The sequence below is a fragment of the Oppia nitens genome, unplaced genomic scaffold (genome assembly GCF_028296485.1).
Source record: "Oppia nitens isolate AA-2021 unplaced genomic scaffold, nextdenovo-longstitch-racon4-pilon3 scaffold2_pilon_pilon_pilon, whole genome shotgun sequence".
Taxonomy (NCBI): Eukaryota; Metazoa; Arthropoda; class Arachnida; order Sarcoptiformes; family Oppiidae; genus Oppia; species Oppia nitens.
Genome location: NW_026533210.1, coordinates 10,224,511 through 10,241,910, shown reverse-complemented (window position 1 = coordinate 10,241,910; position 17,400 = coordinate 10,224,511). Strand labels below are relative to the sequence as shown.

Sequence of the window (17,400 nt, the reverse complement as noted above, 5' to 3'; positions counted from 1 at the left end):
AAATTAACATATTATTTAAAAATAAATAAATATATAAAATATTTTTGTCATCTTATAGTTAGTTTGGTTAGCCTAATGTGTGTAAGAAAAACAGTTTAATAGTTATTTTTATTTCTCTCTCTCTCTTTCTCTCTCTCTCTCTCTCTCTCTCTCTCTCTCTCTCTCTTCTTTCTYTCTCTCTCTCTCTCTCTCTCTCTCTCTCTCTTTTGAAAAAAACAGTCATTTAAAAAACATAACAACAAAAAATTATTATTATTATTACTAAACTAAAAAAAAGTTTGGTGTCATTTTTTAGGGTAAACTTAGTCGCACAGAGAGCCCCCCAAAGTTGGGTTAGTTGGGTGACGACTACTAATACTACTACTACTAACAACTCTCCTAAATATAATACCTGTGCGTTTACTTTTAAAAATTACATTTACAATAGAGTAATACCTACCCTATCCTACCATATGTACAGTAGTGTAAAGTACAGTATACTAAAGATAACCACTACTAACTTACTTGTAATATATATATGTTGTTGTTGTTGTGCAGCTCAGGTATGCTAACTGACTTGACTTGACTTGACTGTGTGTGTGTGTGTGTGTGTATGAATATGTCTGACTTTTTATTATTTGAAATGTTTTGATTAGTTTAGTAGTTTTGTTATGACTTTCCACTATTGAATTGAAACAAAATTAATTAAATATGACATTTAGTATATGATATATATATATATATATATATTTATATTTAATTTTTTCTACTTTCCACTAATATAATAGATAAGCCATTCATACATTTTTTTGGGGATACATAAGCTAATAGAGCGAGTGAGTGGAGTGTTTCAAACAAACTAACTGTCCATTAGTCCGAGTCATCCGCCCTCACCCAGAGATATGTCGGGTATCGATCCGGGTATTCTATGCTTTCAACATTGTAACTCCCGGTGCAAAGTATTTTGTCTTGAACTACCCGATCATTGCCCGTTGTGTTCAGCATCCCTGAGCAGTGTTGAATTGAAAATACCACCGTTTTGTGTACCCTATCCGTTCACTAGTGCCAAACGTACCCAATGTTCGCTTGTCATCCGACCAACTGATGGTGACTTTTTACAGTAAGTGGATTTGAATTGATGTATTGGGGATGTATAGATGGATAAGCTTATCCATCCGTTTAATTTTTTATGACATTTTTTTGTTGTTGATTATATCAGTCACTATCAAAACGCCGCTGACCTACACATAGGACTAACCGACTCGAAAGGCAATGTCTACGAGTTTGATAAAAACGGCCTACAAATGACTGCCGCCAGAAGCTCATCGACATCATCGACATCGACAGTGTCATCATCGTCGGCGTTGTGGAACCAGTGTCTTAGTGTACCGATTGTTACCAATATGGACAACCTATGGAAAGAGTATTGGGATTATATTATACATATAACCGCACAATTGGACCGATGGCTACCCAACCAGTATTCAGAGCACCAAAACAATTGCTATTCGTTTGTTATAACATTTTTACGGTACGGGAAAAAGGGTTTAGTAGTAGACTATTATAATATGTAATAATAATAATAATAATATTAAATCAATATAAATCAATATTATATGTTTGGGATGGGGTAGGAGGAAATGGGGGGGGGGTGTTTAGATAAAATTATAGTTAAATTAATTACTAAATTATTATGTTAGATAAATTGATTTTAAATATTATTGATATATATTTATATCTATATATTATATCAACTTATTAAAAACAATTTTACACTATTGTTGTGATTGATTTTTTTTCTGTATCACTAAACTAATAACTTAATTTTGAAATTATTATTATTAGTAGTAGTAGTAGTAGTAATTTTATAAAAAAATAATTAATTTTGATTTTTAATATTTTTTTGTTGTGTTTTGATATTATATACCGAAAACCAAACCACCAAACAGTATGCTTGATGTCAAAGATCTGAAGCCATCGTTAAACAGTAAAACCCAGTTTTGCAAAGACTTTATAGTCCCGCGGACTAAGAATGCGGCCAAATATATAGCACTTTACCGACGGGTCGTCAAAGAGGGCATATCGGTGTTGAATACTATACAACAATGATTGAGAGGATTTTTTTATAGGATTTTAATTGTTGTGTTTGAAAACAACAGTAAATTGTTTTTTTAAATATACAATTTGTTTGTTTGTTTGTTATTATCCTATATTTTTTAATACCAATAGATTTTTGTTGTTGTATTTGATATCAATATATAAAATTGTTGTTTTTTATTTTTTGAAAAATGTCAATATATATATTAGTAGTAAATAGTTTAATCATATATTAATATATAGAATTTTTTATTAATATTGAAATGTTTAATTGTTTATTATATATTATATAAATAGATATATATATATATATCTAAATTATTGCATCAAAACTAGTGTTTTGATTTTTTTTATATATATAATATTAAATTTTTATAATTGTATAATAAATAAATTTTGATATATTAGATATTTAGCAAAATTTATATATATATATATATATATAGATAATAATTAAGACACAATTATTAATAATAAATACTTTACTGTACTGTATATATTAAATTTTATTTTTTGATAATAGATATTGAATAAAAAAATAAATAAATTTTTTAATTGGATTTTTTATATATAGTATATATATATATATATATATATATGAATAATTGAGTTACAATTTTTAATGATAATAATAATAATACAATTATTTTTAGATTATATGATAAAACCAGGATAAATGATATTAATAATAATGTTGAATATATTAACAACAATGTTATATATATATAAAAAACAATAATTTTTTACATATGTTAATATATACTGTGGTAATAAATATTGTATATTAATTCATGAATAATAATAATAAAATATTTTTTTCTATTATAATGAACTTCAAATATTAATATAACAAATAAATATTTATATTTAGGTTATACTGTAATGTCTATTATAAAATAATAATAATAATAATAATAATAATAATTGACAAATACTTGTTTTGTATAGTATATAATATATATTTTTTTGATTTAAAACAAACATTTGTTTTTATAAATTTATTTATTTATATTTAAAAACAATTAAATTGCTATTAGTAGTTAAAAAATGTTTATTTATTTTTTTTTCGATGAGATTATATTTAACTTAAGGGTTTTACCTATTTATCTAAAAAAAATTGTAATATTATTACTGATATTAAAAGTTATGTATATATTTTTTAAATACATTTTTTTAGCTTTAGGTGTTTAAAAACTGTTTAAATATATATATATATAGTTTTTTCTAGTAATTTAGAGATCAAACATATTATATATATATATAAACTTTTTAATTATCAGTTTTTTTAATCAATTAATTAATAAATGTGTTTAAAATTCAAATAAATAAATTAATTACAACTCATTTAGAAAATATTTATCTAATTTGAAAATCAGTGCTAAATATTATAAAAATTAAAATAATTTTATCTATTTATAACAACATTTAGTATATGTATCATGTTTTTAAATTAGCTTAATTAAAATTTAATTAAATTCAATAATCAACTTTTTATTAAAAATATTATTACTACTTTTTTTTAATGTCACCGAAATATAATTTGTATATAAATTCAATCTAAAATCCAAAAAATTAATTTTCTATAAAAAAAAGTAATAAATACAAAGTCTAGACAGTTATACACAAAAAACTATATACAATTGATAATATAGTTTAATACAATAGATACTAGGTTTTAATTTGATTTTTGAAAAATAATAATAAACATATAAGTTATATTAAAATCAAATATAGTATATATATATATAATATAAACATGTATATAAATTGTTCAATAATAATAATCATAATAATAATAATAACATATTTTTTGTAACAATTTTTATACAAAATTTATAGCTAATTATTTTTTTTAAAAATATATTAATTATTAGTATTATATATATATATTTAAAAAATAAACTAAACAATTAGATTTTTATATATAAAATAACTAAATGAAAATAAATATGCATAACATTTACTAAATAACAACAACACAAAAATCGTACCGTATGTTCAATAAAAATATTTTTTTTATGTTATCTACAAAAAATAATAACAATATTTTGTATATATATATATTGGTAAAAAAATTATTTATTTTCAATATATATATATATAAATACAAAATTTGTGTAAATATTTTTTACTAATATGTATGTATGTGTATACAAATATATACTGTTATATACAGTATATACTTATTATATATATATACAAACAAACTGTTATATACAAAGTATATTATATATAAATATACTGTATATCACTAAACATACAACAGTATATACCTCTTTCTCCTCTCTCTCTCTCTCTCTCTCTCTCTCTCTCTCTCTCTCTCTCTCTCTCTCTCTTACTGTATATAAATATATAATATATTGATATCCGCGAAGTGAATCCCAATGCTAAAGGCATTGAATATATATATATATATATATATATATATATATATATATGACTTGAATATCCATACACTTTGTATTAATACATACAACCAGAATATGACTGCTTTTTGGTTAGAATATTATACAACAGTACAGTATACCTACCAGTGCTGTATTATATAGTTTGAGCAATAGGTTGACATAGACTGACTGACTGACTGAACACAAATAGTTTATTATTATTAGTAGTATTGAAATCAAATTATATATATAAAGTACTGTATAATAATAATGAATAATAATAATAATAAAAAATTTAACATTTTTTTCTCATATTAACTAAAAAGATATATATTTATAATTTTTATATATAATAATAATTCAAATTCTATCTATTGATAGTACTGTATATATTTAATATAGAAATAATGTAAACAAGTGTAACAATATAATTATTTTTTAAATACAGTTTATTGATATTATATTTAAAAAACATTAAACAAATTTAATCAATATTATTTTTAGGAGGGGAGGGGGACATCCTAAATATCTATATAAAATTAAAAATATAAGTAATATACATATATATATATATATATATATATATATATATATATATATATATATATATATATATATATATATACAGATTCTTGAAAGTCATAGTTAGTCAACATATATTCATATGCCATATAATAATAATAATAATAATAATATAATACTAGGGGAATGGCTATATTGGGGCGCAATAGTAGTGGTGATGGTTAGGTTGTGTGGTGGTTAGGGATGTGTGATAGCGTCAGATTTTATGGGCAATGCGTGGAAATGGTTGTGTGTTTGTGAAAGTAGTGGAGGAACAACAACAACACCAACACCAACATCAACGGCATCGACATCAACAACAACAACAACAACCACAACAATCACAACAATTACTACTACTACTATTAATAATAATAATAATAATAATACAGAGCCGACGATAGCCTTGTTGTTGATGATGGCCGCCAGCAGCGGCTCTACTACTACCGCCACGGGATCATCATCGTCGTCGTCATCGGCAGCGGCCACTGTTGTTGGCCATAGTCGACCAAATTTCGGTTCGGCCAGGACTATTGAAAATCCTAGCCCTACTACGGAACAGTGTGTTGTTGGTGGTGGTGGTGTAGGTAGTGGTGGTGCTGGTGGTGGTGGTGGCGGTGGTGGTGGTGGTAGTGTTACCGAATATGACCAATTTGGTCATGGACATTATTTTACTAAAAAAACCTTCCACAAACCTACATACTGTCACCATTGCACCGATATGTTGTGGGGCCTGATCGGACAGGGATATATCTGTGAAGGTATATATAATATATATATATGAATACAGTATAGATATATATATATTATTATTATTATGGTTATGACATATTATTATGTTTGTTGTTGTTTTTTTGTGGATATATATATATATTATATATATATATCTATGTGTATGTGTGTTGTAAATTAGATATTAAGATAGATATTATATATATATATATATATGTTTTAATATTTATATAATGTTAAAAATTAATTTTTCATATGCTTTTATAGATTGAGATAAACAAGTATTATATATATATATATACAGTATATCTATATCTATAAATTCAGTAAACAGTATATACAGTACAGTATATACAGTACTGTATATATATACTGTTATATTCTGTAAATCTATGTTTACAAAATAGTATAATTTATAACTTATTATTATTATTATTATTATTATAACATACAGTATATTATAATTTTGATTAAATGATTCTGTATAGTTGGGCTATAATTTATTATTGATAACTTTACTAGCTTATATTTTATAAATTATAATCTAAGATTATATAATAGTAATAATAATTGTAATAATAATATTAATAAATATTAATAATAACATATTAGATTGATAGATATTATTACTATTATAATAAAATAATAACATAATCAACAAAATTATTATTATTATTATTTAATATATTTATTTACTTTTTTTTATTTGCTTCCTTATATTAGAGTTACATATATTATAGTTTGAAAAAAATTATATATAATATTTATACAATATTATATATATATGTGTGTATATTATAACATATATATTTTTTTTATTTAAAAAAATACAATTAAATTGACAAATATTTTATGTATATATATATATATATATATAGAAAAAATAATTAAAATTAATTGATACCATTAATTATTTTTTTGGGAGACAACAAACATTACAAAACAGTAGTGCTTTAAGTATTATTATTATTATTATTATTATTATTATTATTATTATTATTATTATTATTATTATTATTATTATTATTATTATTATTATTATTATTATTATTATTATTATCAAACAAATGATATCATTAATTTTATTTTAGTTGTTGTAAATTTAACAATTGAATACTACATTTTGTATATATATATATATATTTATTTTTAAAAATACTAATTATTATTATTATTAATTAAATTTTTAAATTAAATTAAATAATTTTTTCCACCCCCACCCCACCCCCCAAAAAAATTTATATAGTTTGCAATTTCGTGGTCCACGATAGATGTATCAAAACAGTAGTATCACCCTGTTCAACAGTTGCCTCCAATGTCATCAAGGTTAGTTTATAGTTTAGTTAATTAATTAATTAATTAATTTTTATTGTAAAAAAAACAAACAAAATCAATATGTTTAACACCCACCCACACACACACACACACCCACCCACCAATAAATTAATTATTTAAAAATGTCAATCATTTTAAAATCCATATATGATATATATATTCATATAATTAACTAATTATTTATTTATTTTTAAACCTATTATCTAATCTTCAATTGGCACCTATACTGCCCACACATCCAACCATCCCATTCCTCTCTCTCTCTCTCTCTCTCTCTCTCTCTCTCACACACACACACACAGAATCCGGTACCTCATTGTTGGTCAGATTGCGGTCATTTGAAGCGAAAGTTTTGCAATCTGTGCCGCAAACGTATTGAAGACCAGTCGGCGGTCAGGTGCGAGATATGCGAATACTGTGTTCATCTGGACTGCCATGACTTTTCGGTAGCCGACTGTAAGGAATGTGCCACATATGTTCCCGACCAGGATCTGGTAAGTACCTAACACCCGACATCCCACACTACTACTACTACTACTAACACATATTTGGTTTGTTTATTTTTTTTGTAAATTTAAGGTACAAGTAGTGCAAAGACATCATTGGAGGGAAGGCAACCTTCCGGCCAACTCTAAGTGTCATTACTGTAAGAAAACTTGCTGGTCGACCGAGTGTCTGGCCGGCATGCGATGCGAATGGTGCGGCTCAACGGTACGGTATACCCCCCCCGCGCCCCAACCTATTCATCCATCCCTTTCCCCCCATCATCATCATCATCATCAGTGATAACTGATCCAGACATTCATCTGTCTTATAATCTTCAGGCGCACGCCATTTGCTACAGAAATCTAACGACTGAATGCAACTTTGGTTGGTTGCAGTCAATAATGTTACCGCCGTTTTGCGTAAGCATTCCCCGAACTGATGTTCCTTTAGAGACCATTATTGGGGTCACCAATAGGAAAAGGGATACCAATTCATGTATGTATTGGTGTTTCGGTTTATGGGAGCTACCAATCCCTTTCATACACACACATACTTTCATCTATCTATCCTAACTATTAATTATTACATATCAATAGATACTAATTTAGTAAAAAAAAATTTTTTAGAGTGAGCGAGTGAGTGAGTGAGTGAGTGAGTAAAAGAGAGAGAGAGAGAGTTATATAAATTATTTAAAAAATAAATTTTACTATTTTTTTCATATATTTTTTTTTTGAAACAACAAACAAGAATAAATAAATAAATATCTCATTAGATTCATAGACAGTATATTCATATATATTGAATATAATAGTATAACAAATATATATAACAATTGATTTATTTAATAATATTTATTATCCTAAACAACAAATTTTATTTTTTGATTAAAAAAACATTTATATATATATATATATTAATATAAACTGTTTGTTTGTTTTGATGGTGTCATCGTCATCATCGGCATCAACAGCTCGGAGCGCATCCGAAGAATACTCGTCCGGTTCGGACCAGAGGAACAAAGAGGCCGACGATTATCCGTCGCCAAAGGACAAGGACAAGGATGAAGAAACAATCAAAGTCTACGACGGAAACGGATCGATGAAACGGAAAACTTTTAGGACAATCACTATATCCAGAAGCGCCACAAAAGACCAGATAATTGCCGCCTGTCTTCGAGCATTCCATATACACGACGATCCCCGCCATTATATTATTACCGAAGCTTATGGTTAGTTAGTTAGTTAGTTAATTATAACATACCTGTGCCCGATATATCACACCCTAACTATATATCCTCCAACAAAATAATCTATTGTTGTTTTTTCTCAATTACTTATAACCAAATATTTATTTTTTTAAAAAAACATAAACAATAATTTTCGACATTATTTCGATATTATAAATATATACTATTATTATTATTGTTGCTGGTTGGTTTCGACATTATTTTTTTTAATTATTATTATTATTACAATAATAATAATAATAAAATAATGTTCAAAAATTTTTAATTCAAAACAAAAAATTAATGTCGAAAATTATATACATATATTAAATAATTATATATATATAATAGGATTTACTAAATAGTATACTTATATTTAGTAATTAGATGTTATAATAAACTTATGATATTAATTGTTATTATTATTATTATTACTACTACTACCCAAACTTACATCCCATTCCCCATCCCCACCACCACCACCACCACCATCACCATCACCACCCACTACCACCTAATTAGATGCCAATGAGAAAGAGCTCTCTGAATTTATGCCCGTCCAGAGTCTCATTAGAGTGGAAGGCAAACGGTGCGGCCTATTCTTTAGGTACCGGCCTCCCAATCCCGACGAGGGCACCATTCGGGTATATCCGGGAAAGTTAAAGTAAGTTTTTTTTTTAAAATTATACAAACAAACAATAAGATTCAAACAATTGATTGATTGATTTTTTTGTTGTTGACTATCTAATCATATCATATATATATATATCCAGTGTCACCGATACCTATCGATTGGTAACTGTGACAATAGATACCAGTGTCGAGGAGGTAATGATTGCCGCATTGGATCAGTTTGGATTAGACTCTAGTGATCTGAATAGATATCGATTGGTTGAGGTTTCATTGGAAAAAGGATGTAAGCTATCATCAGATTATTATTATTATTATTATTATTGATTTATTATCAACAAAAAAAATAAATAAATTTTTTTATAAAATTTATATATATATTGATAAATATAAAATACAAACTTTTTGTTGTTGTTGTTATGTGTCTATTGTTATATAATTTATAACTTATACACTATATAAATGTTTGTCACTCCCCCCCCCGAGTGTTATATACCTGTATATATATATATATATATTTATTTTTTAAAATTGATAAATTACTTATTATTATTATTATTATTATATATATATATATATATATTTGGCAACAAAATTATTATTTTATTTTTTAATAATAATTTTTTGTTTATTTTAGCAATTATTTTTTTAACTGTAATTGACTGCCTTTTACCGGTAATGTTTTACTTTAAAAAAAATTGAAATAATTTTACGTAGGTGATTTTACGTATTTAACAATATTTATTATTATTATTATTATTATTATTAAATTTGGTATTAAATTGAAGTATTATTTTCTATACTGTAATATCAAATGCTAGTGAATTTGAATTAATGCAAAAATAATTTTATTTTTTATTTTTAAGAAAATCATTTACAGTATTATTTAGAGAGATTATATTTATTGAAAAATAATTTTATATATATATCGATAGTACACAATATATATATATATATTGTGTGTACTATAGATATATATAAAATTATTTTTCAATTATATATATGTGGGAGTGGGGTGGGGGCTGTCTACTTTTTCTTTTAATACAGGTGCTAAAACAGTTATAAGGCTTTTTTAGGTGTATATATATATATATATATATATATATCATACAGTATATGCAGTTATATGTCACCTACCAGTGCGTCAATATATATATATTCAATAATATAGTTTATTAACAATTTTATTTTATTTATTTATTTTAAAAAACTATTGAAAAGGTGATAAACATGTTTATATATTATTGTCAATTATTAATAATTTTTATTTATTTTTTAAACTATGTGTTTGTGTGTGTGTGTGTGTGTGTGTGTGTGTGTGTGTGTTGTGTGTGTGTGTGTGTGTGTGTGTGTGTGTGTGTGTGTGTGTGTGTGAAAGGTTAGTTAGATAGATGGGAAAGTTAGGTTGAGATTAATGTTTGAGATATATATATATATATTTACAGTACTTTAGTATATAATATATCTAATAATAAATGCTGTGAATCCTTAAAAAAATAAATCTCAAATTTATTATATATTTATTTAGTGACTTACATGACTTACATGATTACTAAATTGTAATTATTGATTATATTTTATTATTATTATTATTATTTTATAGGTAATAATTTTTGTGATGAGAGAGAAAGAGAGAGAGAGAGAGAGAGTAATAAAAATTATGTTAATTCTAGCATTAATTTTTAATTTAATTATGTAAATAAAAATTGATGATGTGTCTTTTATTTCTAATTTGTTCAAAACTTTAAACTTTAAATTTCACTAATAATTATTTATTTTATAAAAATCATAATAATCATATTTATAGTTTATATTAACACCAATTGGGTATTTATGTAGAAATTATTTGTTTTTATTTTTTTTGGATACTTATAGATATAAAGGATAACATTCAAAAAATATTTATTTAAGAAAAAAAAAACAATTATTGTCTAATTTATTTTTTTTATTAGATTTTTATATTAATATAATTTTTAAAAATATTTACTATTACTAGTTATTAGATAGAAAAACTTTTTTTTTTAAATATTAAATGTATAAATAATTAATATTTTATTTATTTATTTTTTTAAAAAAAAACTTTTAGCGGTTCACGAGAGGACAATGGATAATAATGAGAGTCCCTGGGCTATCATCAAAGGATTAGCACGGGTAGGTGTCAAACACACACACACACACACACACACACACACACACACACACACACACACACTCACTCACTTACGCACTCACACACATACATACACATACATACACATATACACACATACACACATACACACACACACACACACACATACACACACATACACACACATACACAAACATACACACACATACACACACATACACACACACACACACACACACACACACACACACACACACATACACACACATACACAAACATACACACACATACACACACATACACACACACACACACACATACACACACATACACATACATAATAACCTTTATTTAAAAAAAAATCATATACTTTATATTTAGCACCAAATAAATTATATATTTATTAATTATACCAAATCAATCACAAATAATTTATGATATTATATACAATGAGTCAATAACAACAAATTAAATAATATTGTATTGAAAATATTTATATATATATTTCTAATTAATTATTTTTATTTTTTTCAAACAAAAATAAATTTTGTTACCCCTAACCCCACCCCACACCTCCCATAGGAATCAATTCGACAAAAAGAAAATACCCGCTTCTATTTGCAACAAGTCGATGAAGTTTACTGCTCTAATGTAGCCATTTTTGTAGGAAATTTACCCACGAATCTTTCTCAACGACAATATGAAAGAATTTTAGTCGATTTATTAGGAAAACGTAATTATATTTTATTTATTTATATATATTATATTATATATATATATATATATATATATATACTAAATATACTGTATATATATATATAAATTTATGCATGCTAATTTTTCTAATTATTATTAGTAGTAGTAGTAATAATAATTATAATTTTTTTTCAATTTATATTTATATATAAAGTTTATAATAATATCCAATAGATTTATAATACTAATAATAATAATAGACAAATAATTTTGTGTATTATATTATTAGTACAATAATATTATTTATATAAATTTTAGTTACTAAAATGTTTACTATATTTATATATATATAAATTATATTAATAATATAATATTAATGAGTGAAGTTAGGGTTTTTATTTATTTAGTTTTTTTAAACTTTCTCTTTTATATAGGTTAGTAATACTAGCTTAATAAATAAATTATTAAATAATCTTATTATTATTATAATATATATATATATATATATAATCTATTACATAGATATCAATTAATAAGATTATTTTTATTTATTTATTTAAATATATATTTATTTATATGTTAAAGTTTAGCAAAAATATTAGTATATACTGTATATATACAGTACACTAATAATAATTGTGTTTTGATATATTAATAATTAATAGCCAATTCATGTAATCATAATAATAATAATAATAATAATAATTCAATAACTACAGCAACTTATATATATATTTAGAGAATAATAGAAATTATACGAAAATAAATAATAATTATTTTTATTATTAATATAATATAATATTATCATATTTGAAAAATATTACTATTATTATTACTGTATATATATATATATATATATATATATATATATATATAGTTATTAATAATTATTTATTGATTTGTTTTACAATTTGTTGTTTGTTTGACAATTTAAATAGCGTACAAATATCGGCAAATCGGTCCAATATATTATGAATACGGGTCGCTGATAGTGACCTACGATAATGCAGACATTGCCGTCAAAGCCTATTATATGCTCCGGGAGTCGAGTTATGACGACAAGAATCTCCTGGTTCTTCTGTTGCCAAATATTATGGCTCATATGATTCCTCCAGGCGTTAGGGTATGTCTACTGTCCATTATCTCTGTGTCCCTATCCCTGTGTCCCTATCCCTGTGTCCCTATCCCTGTGTCCCTATCCCTGTGTCCCTATCCATGTGTCCCTATCCCTGTATCCCTATCCATGTGTTCCTATCCCTGTATCTATACCTGTTGGACAGGTTGTCCCTATAACTGTCGCTATCCCTTTCCCTATACCTGTCCCTGATTTCTGTACCTATACCTGTCCCCTAATACACCTGTCTGCCCATATCTAACAACACAGCATACATTACTTCCCTCTCCCCCTCCACTCTCTATACTATTGTATTCATATATTAGATGTCAATAATTTTAATAGATATATAAATTTTATATATACAATATATTGATATAATCATAAACCCTAATCAAAAAATAATCTATTGCCTAATTCGAGTTATAGTCTATTAATAAATAGTAGATTATTGCCAATACCACTATCCATTATCATCCCTTTCCCCCCTTCCATATAACTGTATATTATATGTAGGGATAAATTGTTAGATAATTTATTTATTTGATTTTTTTTGGATAAAATAACGTTTTTTTATATTAACTCTCTCTCTCTCTCTCTCTCTCTCTCTCTCTCTCTCTCTCTCTCTCTCTCTCTCTCTCTCTCACTTTAATAGCCATTATTAGTGTTTGTAAACGTCAAAAGTGGTGGCTGTCAGGGTCTCGAACTTATCTCATCATTCCGTAAACTATTGAATCCTTATCAGGTCTATGACCTAGAAAATGGTGGACCACTTCCAGGGTATTATTATTATTATTATTTAATAAAAAAATTTTTATTAATAATTTTTCTTATCATAAATTATTTAGTTTATATGTTTGTCGACATATAAAAGACTATAAAATACTTGTTTGTGGCGGAGACGGAACAGTTGGTTGGGTAAGTGTATCATAAATACATATTGTACATACCTTACCCATACCCCCCCCCAAACACACGTCCCACTCTAAACAAAAATATCTATCTATATATATATAAATGTATTAATTCAAACAACGTCACACCCACACCCACACCCACACATTAACACAGGTCCTACAATGTCTGGACAATGTTGGCCAGGACTCGGAGTGCCAGTCGCCTCCCTGTGCCATTGTTCCATTGGGCACCGGCAACGATCTGGCCCGGGTACTACGTTGGGGACCCGGCTATACTGGCCAAGAGGATCCGATAACAGTGCTCAAAGATATCATCGACGCCGACGAAATTATACTCGACCGGTGGACAGTCGTGTTTCATTCGGACGAAGCAACTAAACAGACAGAAGAGAAGCCAGGTTTGCCGGCCAACAGTTCCGGTTCGACATCCGAAGACAATACGGCCATCTTTGTTATGAACAACTACTTCGGACTGGGAATAGATGCCGATCTATGCCTTAGCTTTCATAATGCGCGCGAAGAAAATCCCGATAAGTTTAATAGCAGGTATGTATGCGACGGACGGTCGGATGGGGGACAGTCGTGTCTCTTCAAGTCATCTGTTTGTTTGTTTTGCTAATTAGTTTTGTTTGTTTTTTATTACTTCTTCAACCAACCAAAAACAAAACAAAAAACCCATAGATTGCATAACAAAGGCGTTTACGTTAAGACGGCGCTGAAGAAGATGGTCAGCCGGAAGATGTGGAAAGACTTGCATAAAGAGATCCGATTGGAAGTCGACGGCAAATATGTTCAGTTACCGCCTGTTGAGGGCATTATTATATTAAATATATTAAGGTATTTGAATTGATTTGGTTGTTATAATTTAATTAATTATATAATTAATTATATAACCAACCAATCAATCAATCAATGAACAGTTGGGGTTCCGGTGCCAATCCGTGGGGCGTCGAAAAGGACGACCAATTTTCACGGCCCAACCATTACGACGGTATGCTCGAAGTGGTCGGCGTCAATGGTGTTGTCCATATGGGCCAAATACAAAGCGGCATCAGGACGGCCATCCGGATTGCACAGGGAGGTCATGTAAGTATAGTTTTTTTTTCTTAAATTTTATTTATTTAGTTATTTATTTATATTTTTAATAATAATATTTTTGTTTTATGTTTTAATTAAAATACTATTGTTTTACTAATTGAGAGATAATACAGTATTATTATTATTAATATATCATTTAATAATTTTATCAATTATTAATATATCATTTAATAATTTTATCAATATATATATTCAATATATATAATATTTTTAGTATTAATAAAATTACCATAGTCTTTTTTTTTGTTTGTTAAATTATTTAGTACTTATTATTTGTTATTTAAATTAAGTTAAATATAATTTTAATATAAATTAATTTTTTAATTATAAATTTAAATATAATAAGTGTATCAAAAACATTATCTCTTGTATACAAATTGAGAAATAATTATTAATATATATATATTACTGTTTGTTAGTTTTACAATAAATTTAAATTAAAACTTAAATTATTTTTAAAAATTAATTAACTAAATATAACTAAATTTAATTAAAAATTGTTATTATTAGAAAAATTTTATTTAATTAAATCATGTATTCTATACTAAATATATAAACTTTTTTTAAAAGTGTTTAAATTTATTTAAAAATATTAAATACAAAAAAATATATACTTATATTTTTAAAAATAATATTATATAAATTGTTGATACTGTATATGTTTGGTATTGTTTTTTTTGTAAAAAAAATAATTAAAAAAATAACAGATCAGAATCAGATTGAACACCGATATGCCGGTGCAAGTGGACGGCGAGCCATGGATCCAGACTCCCGGCGAAGTTGTCATTTTGAAATCAGCACTTAAAGTATGGGTTTTTTAGTTAAATTAAATTAAATTAATTTTTTTTTAAAAAACTAAAATTATTAACTAATTTTAATTAATTAATTTTTAATTAATTGTCATTTTTTAGGCAACAATGCTCAGGAAGTCTAAAATGAAAAGACGAAACACTGAGCCATCGCTGACATCATCGGAAAAATCAAAGTCAGAGATAATACAAACAGATAAGACATCTATAACTGAAAAGTCTGACGAATGAAAAAAATTTAAATTTAAAAATTTATTTAAACAAAAAAAACAACTAATTTATTATTAGATTAATATTTTTAATTATTTATTTGTTGTGTAATAATACTAATTATTTAGTGTATTAGTATTTATTACTAATTGTTATGTTATGTTATTATTATATTAGAGATGAGAAAAAACATAACTATCTTTTTACTACCAAATAGTTATTGTTTTTTTTTATATATAATATATATAAAAATATATGATATTATTATTATTATAATTTGTTTTCTTTCTAAAAACAAAAGAGTCGTCCCATTGATTGTCAAAACATATTTCCAAACTAAAAAATTTTACTCTTAATTATTATTATTATTATTATTATTTGTTATATAAAATATTAAAAATATTTATTAGAAAGAAAAAGATATCATTACTTTAAAAAAAAAATTATAATTAAAAAATTAAAAACAACCAAAAAAAATTGTTAACAATTAACAATTTTTATATATAATATATATAAGACACTTGAGATATTTTATACATGTATATCATAGACTGATAATTAATTAAAAATAAAATATAAAATAAGTGTCTAAAACAAACTAAAAATAATTATAGATGAAAGTGATGGCAATTTTTTTTTTAAATATTAGATGTTATTTATTATTATTATTATTATTGAGATTTTTAATTAAATATATTGAATATATGATATAAAAAGAAAATATATCTAATGTTTGCCAAAATTAAAAACATAAAAAAATTATTAATTACCTAATTAACATTTATATTGTATTATTGTTAAAAAAAATTATTATTATGGTTTAATATATATATTAAACATAAAATGCCAATTATTTAAATATTATTATTATTAAGTGTTATAATTTAATTTAAACATTACATTAATATATGTAAATTTATATACATATATATATATATAAACATAAGTAAAGTGTAAAGTCATTGATTTTGTTGAATTTGAAAAACGTTTTCT

The 17,400-nt window shown here is 25.1% G+C and overlaps 2 protein-coding genes across 2 annotated transcripts; both read left to right on the top strand.

Annotated features, from left to right (window-relative positions):
- The first annotated feature begins 674 nt into the window (after positions 1 to 674).
- LOC128955373 (MKRN2 opposite strand protein-like) lies at positions 675 to 2,090 on the top strand. Its single transcript, XM_054301039.1, has 4 exons — positions 675 to 700; positions 768 to 1,099; positions 1,199 to 1,510; positions 1,929 to 2,090. Exons 2-4 carry the CDS (start codon positions 882 to 884, stop codon positions 2,086 to 2,088), a joined length of 690 nt encoding a protein of 229 aa, XP_054157014.1. The 5' UTR covers positions 675 to 700; positions 768 to 881; the 3' UTR covers positions 2,089 to 2,090.
- Positions 2,091 to 5,172: 3,082 nt separating this feature from the next.
- On the top strand, positions 5,173 to 16,428 carry LOC128956101 (diacylglycerol kinase theta-like). Its single transcript, XM_054301783.1, has 18 exons — positions 5,173 to 5,785; positions 7,003 to 7,082; positions 7,394 to 7,585; positions 7,671 to 7,802; positions 7,916 to 8,072; positions 8,548 to 8,805; positions 9,325 to 9,466; positions 9,576 to 9,718; positions 11,519 to 11,583; positions 12,146 to 12,296; positions 13,198 to 13,382; positions 14,029 to 14,153; positions 14,222 to 14,291; positions 14,445 to 14,836; positions 14,972 to 15,127; positions 15,211 to 15,376; positions 16,096 to 16,194; positions 16,300 to 16,428. The coding sequence occupies exons 1-18, from the start codon at positions 5,251 to 5,253 to the stop codon at positions 16,426 to 16,428; spliced, it is 3,177 nt and encodes a 1,058-aa protein (XP_054157758.1). The 5' UTR covers positions 5,173 to 5,250.
- Positions 16,429 to 17,400: the final 972 nt, after the last annotated feature.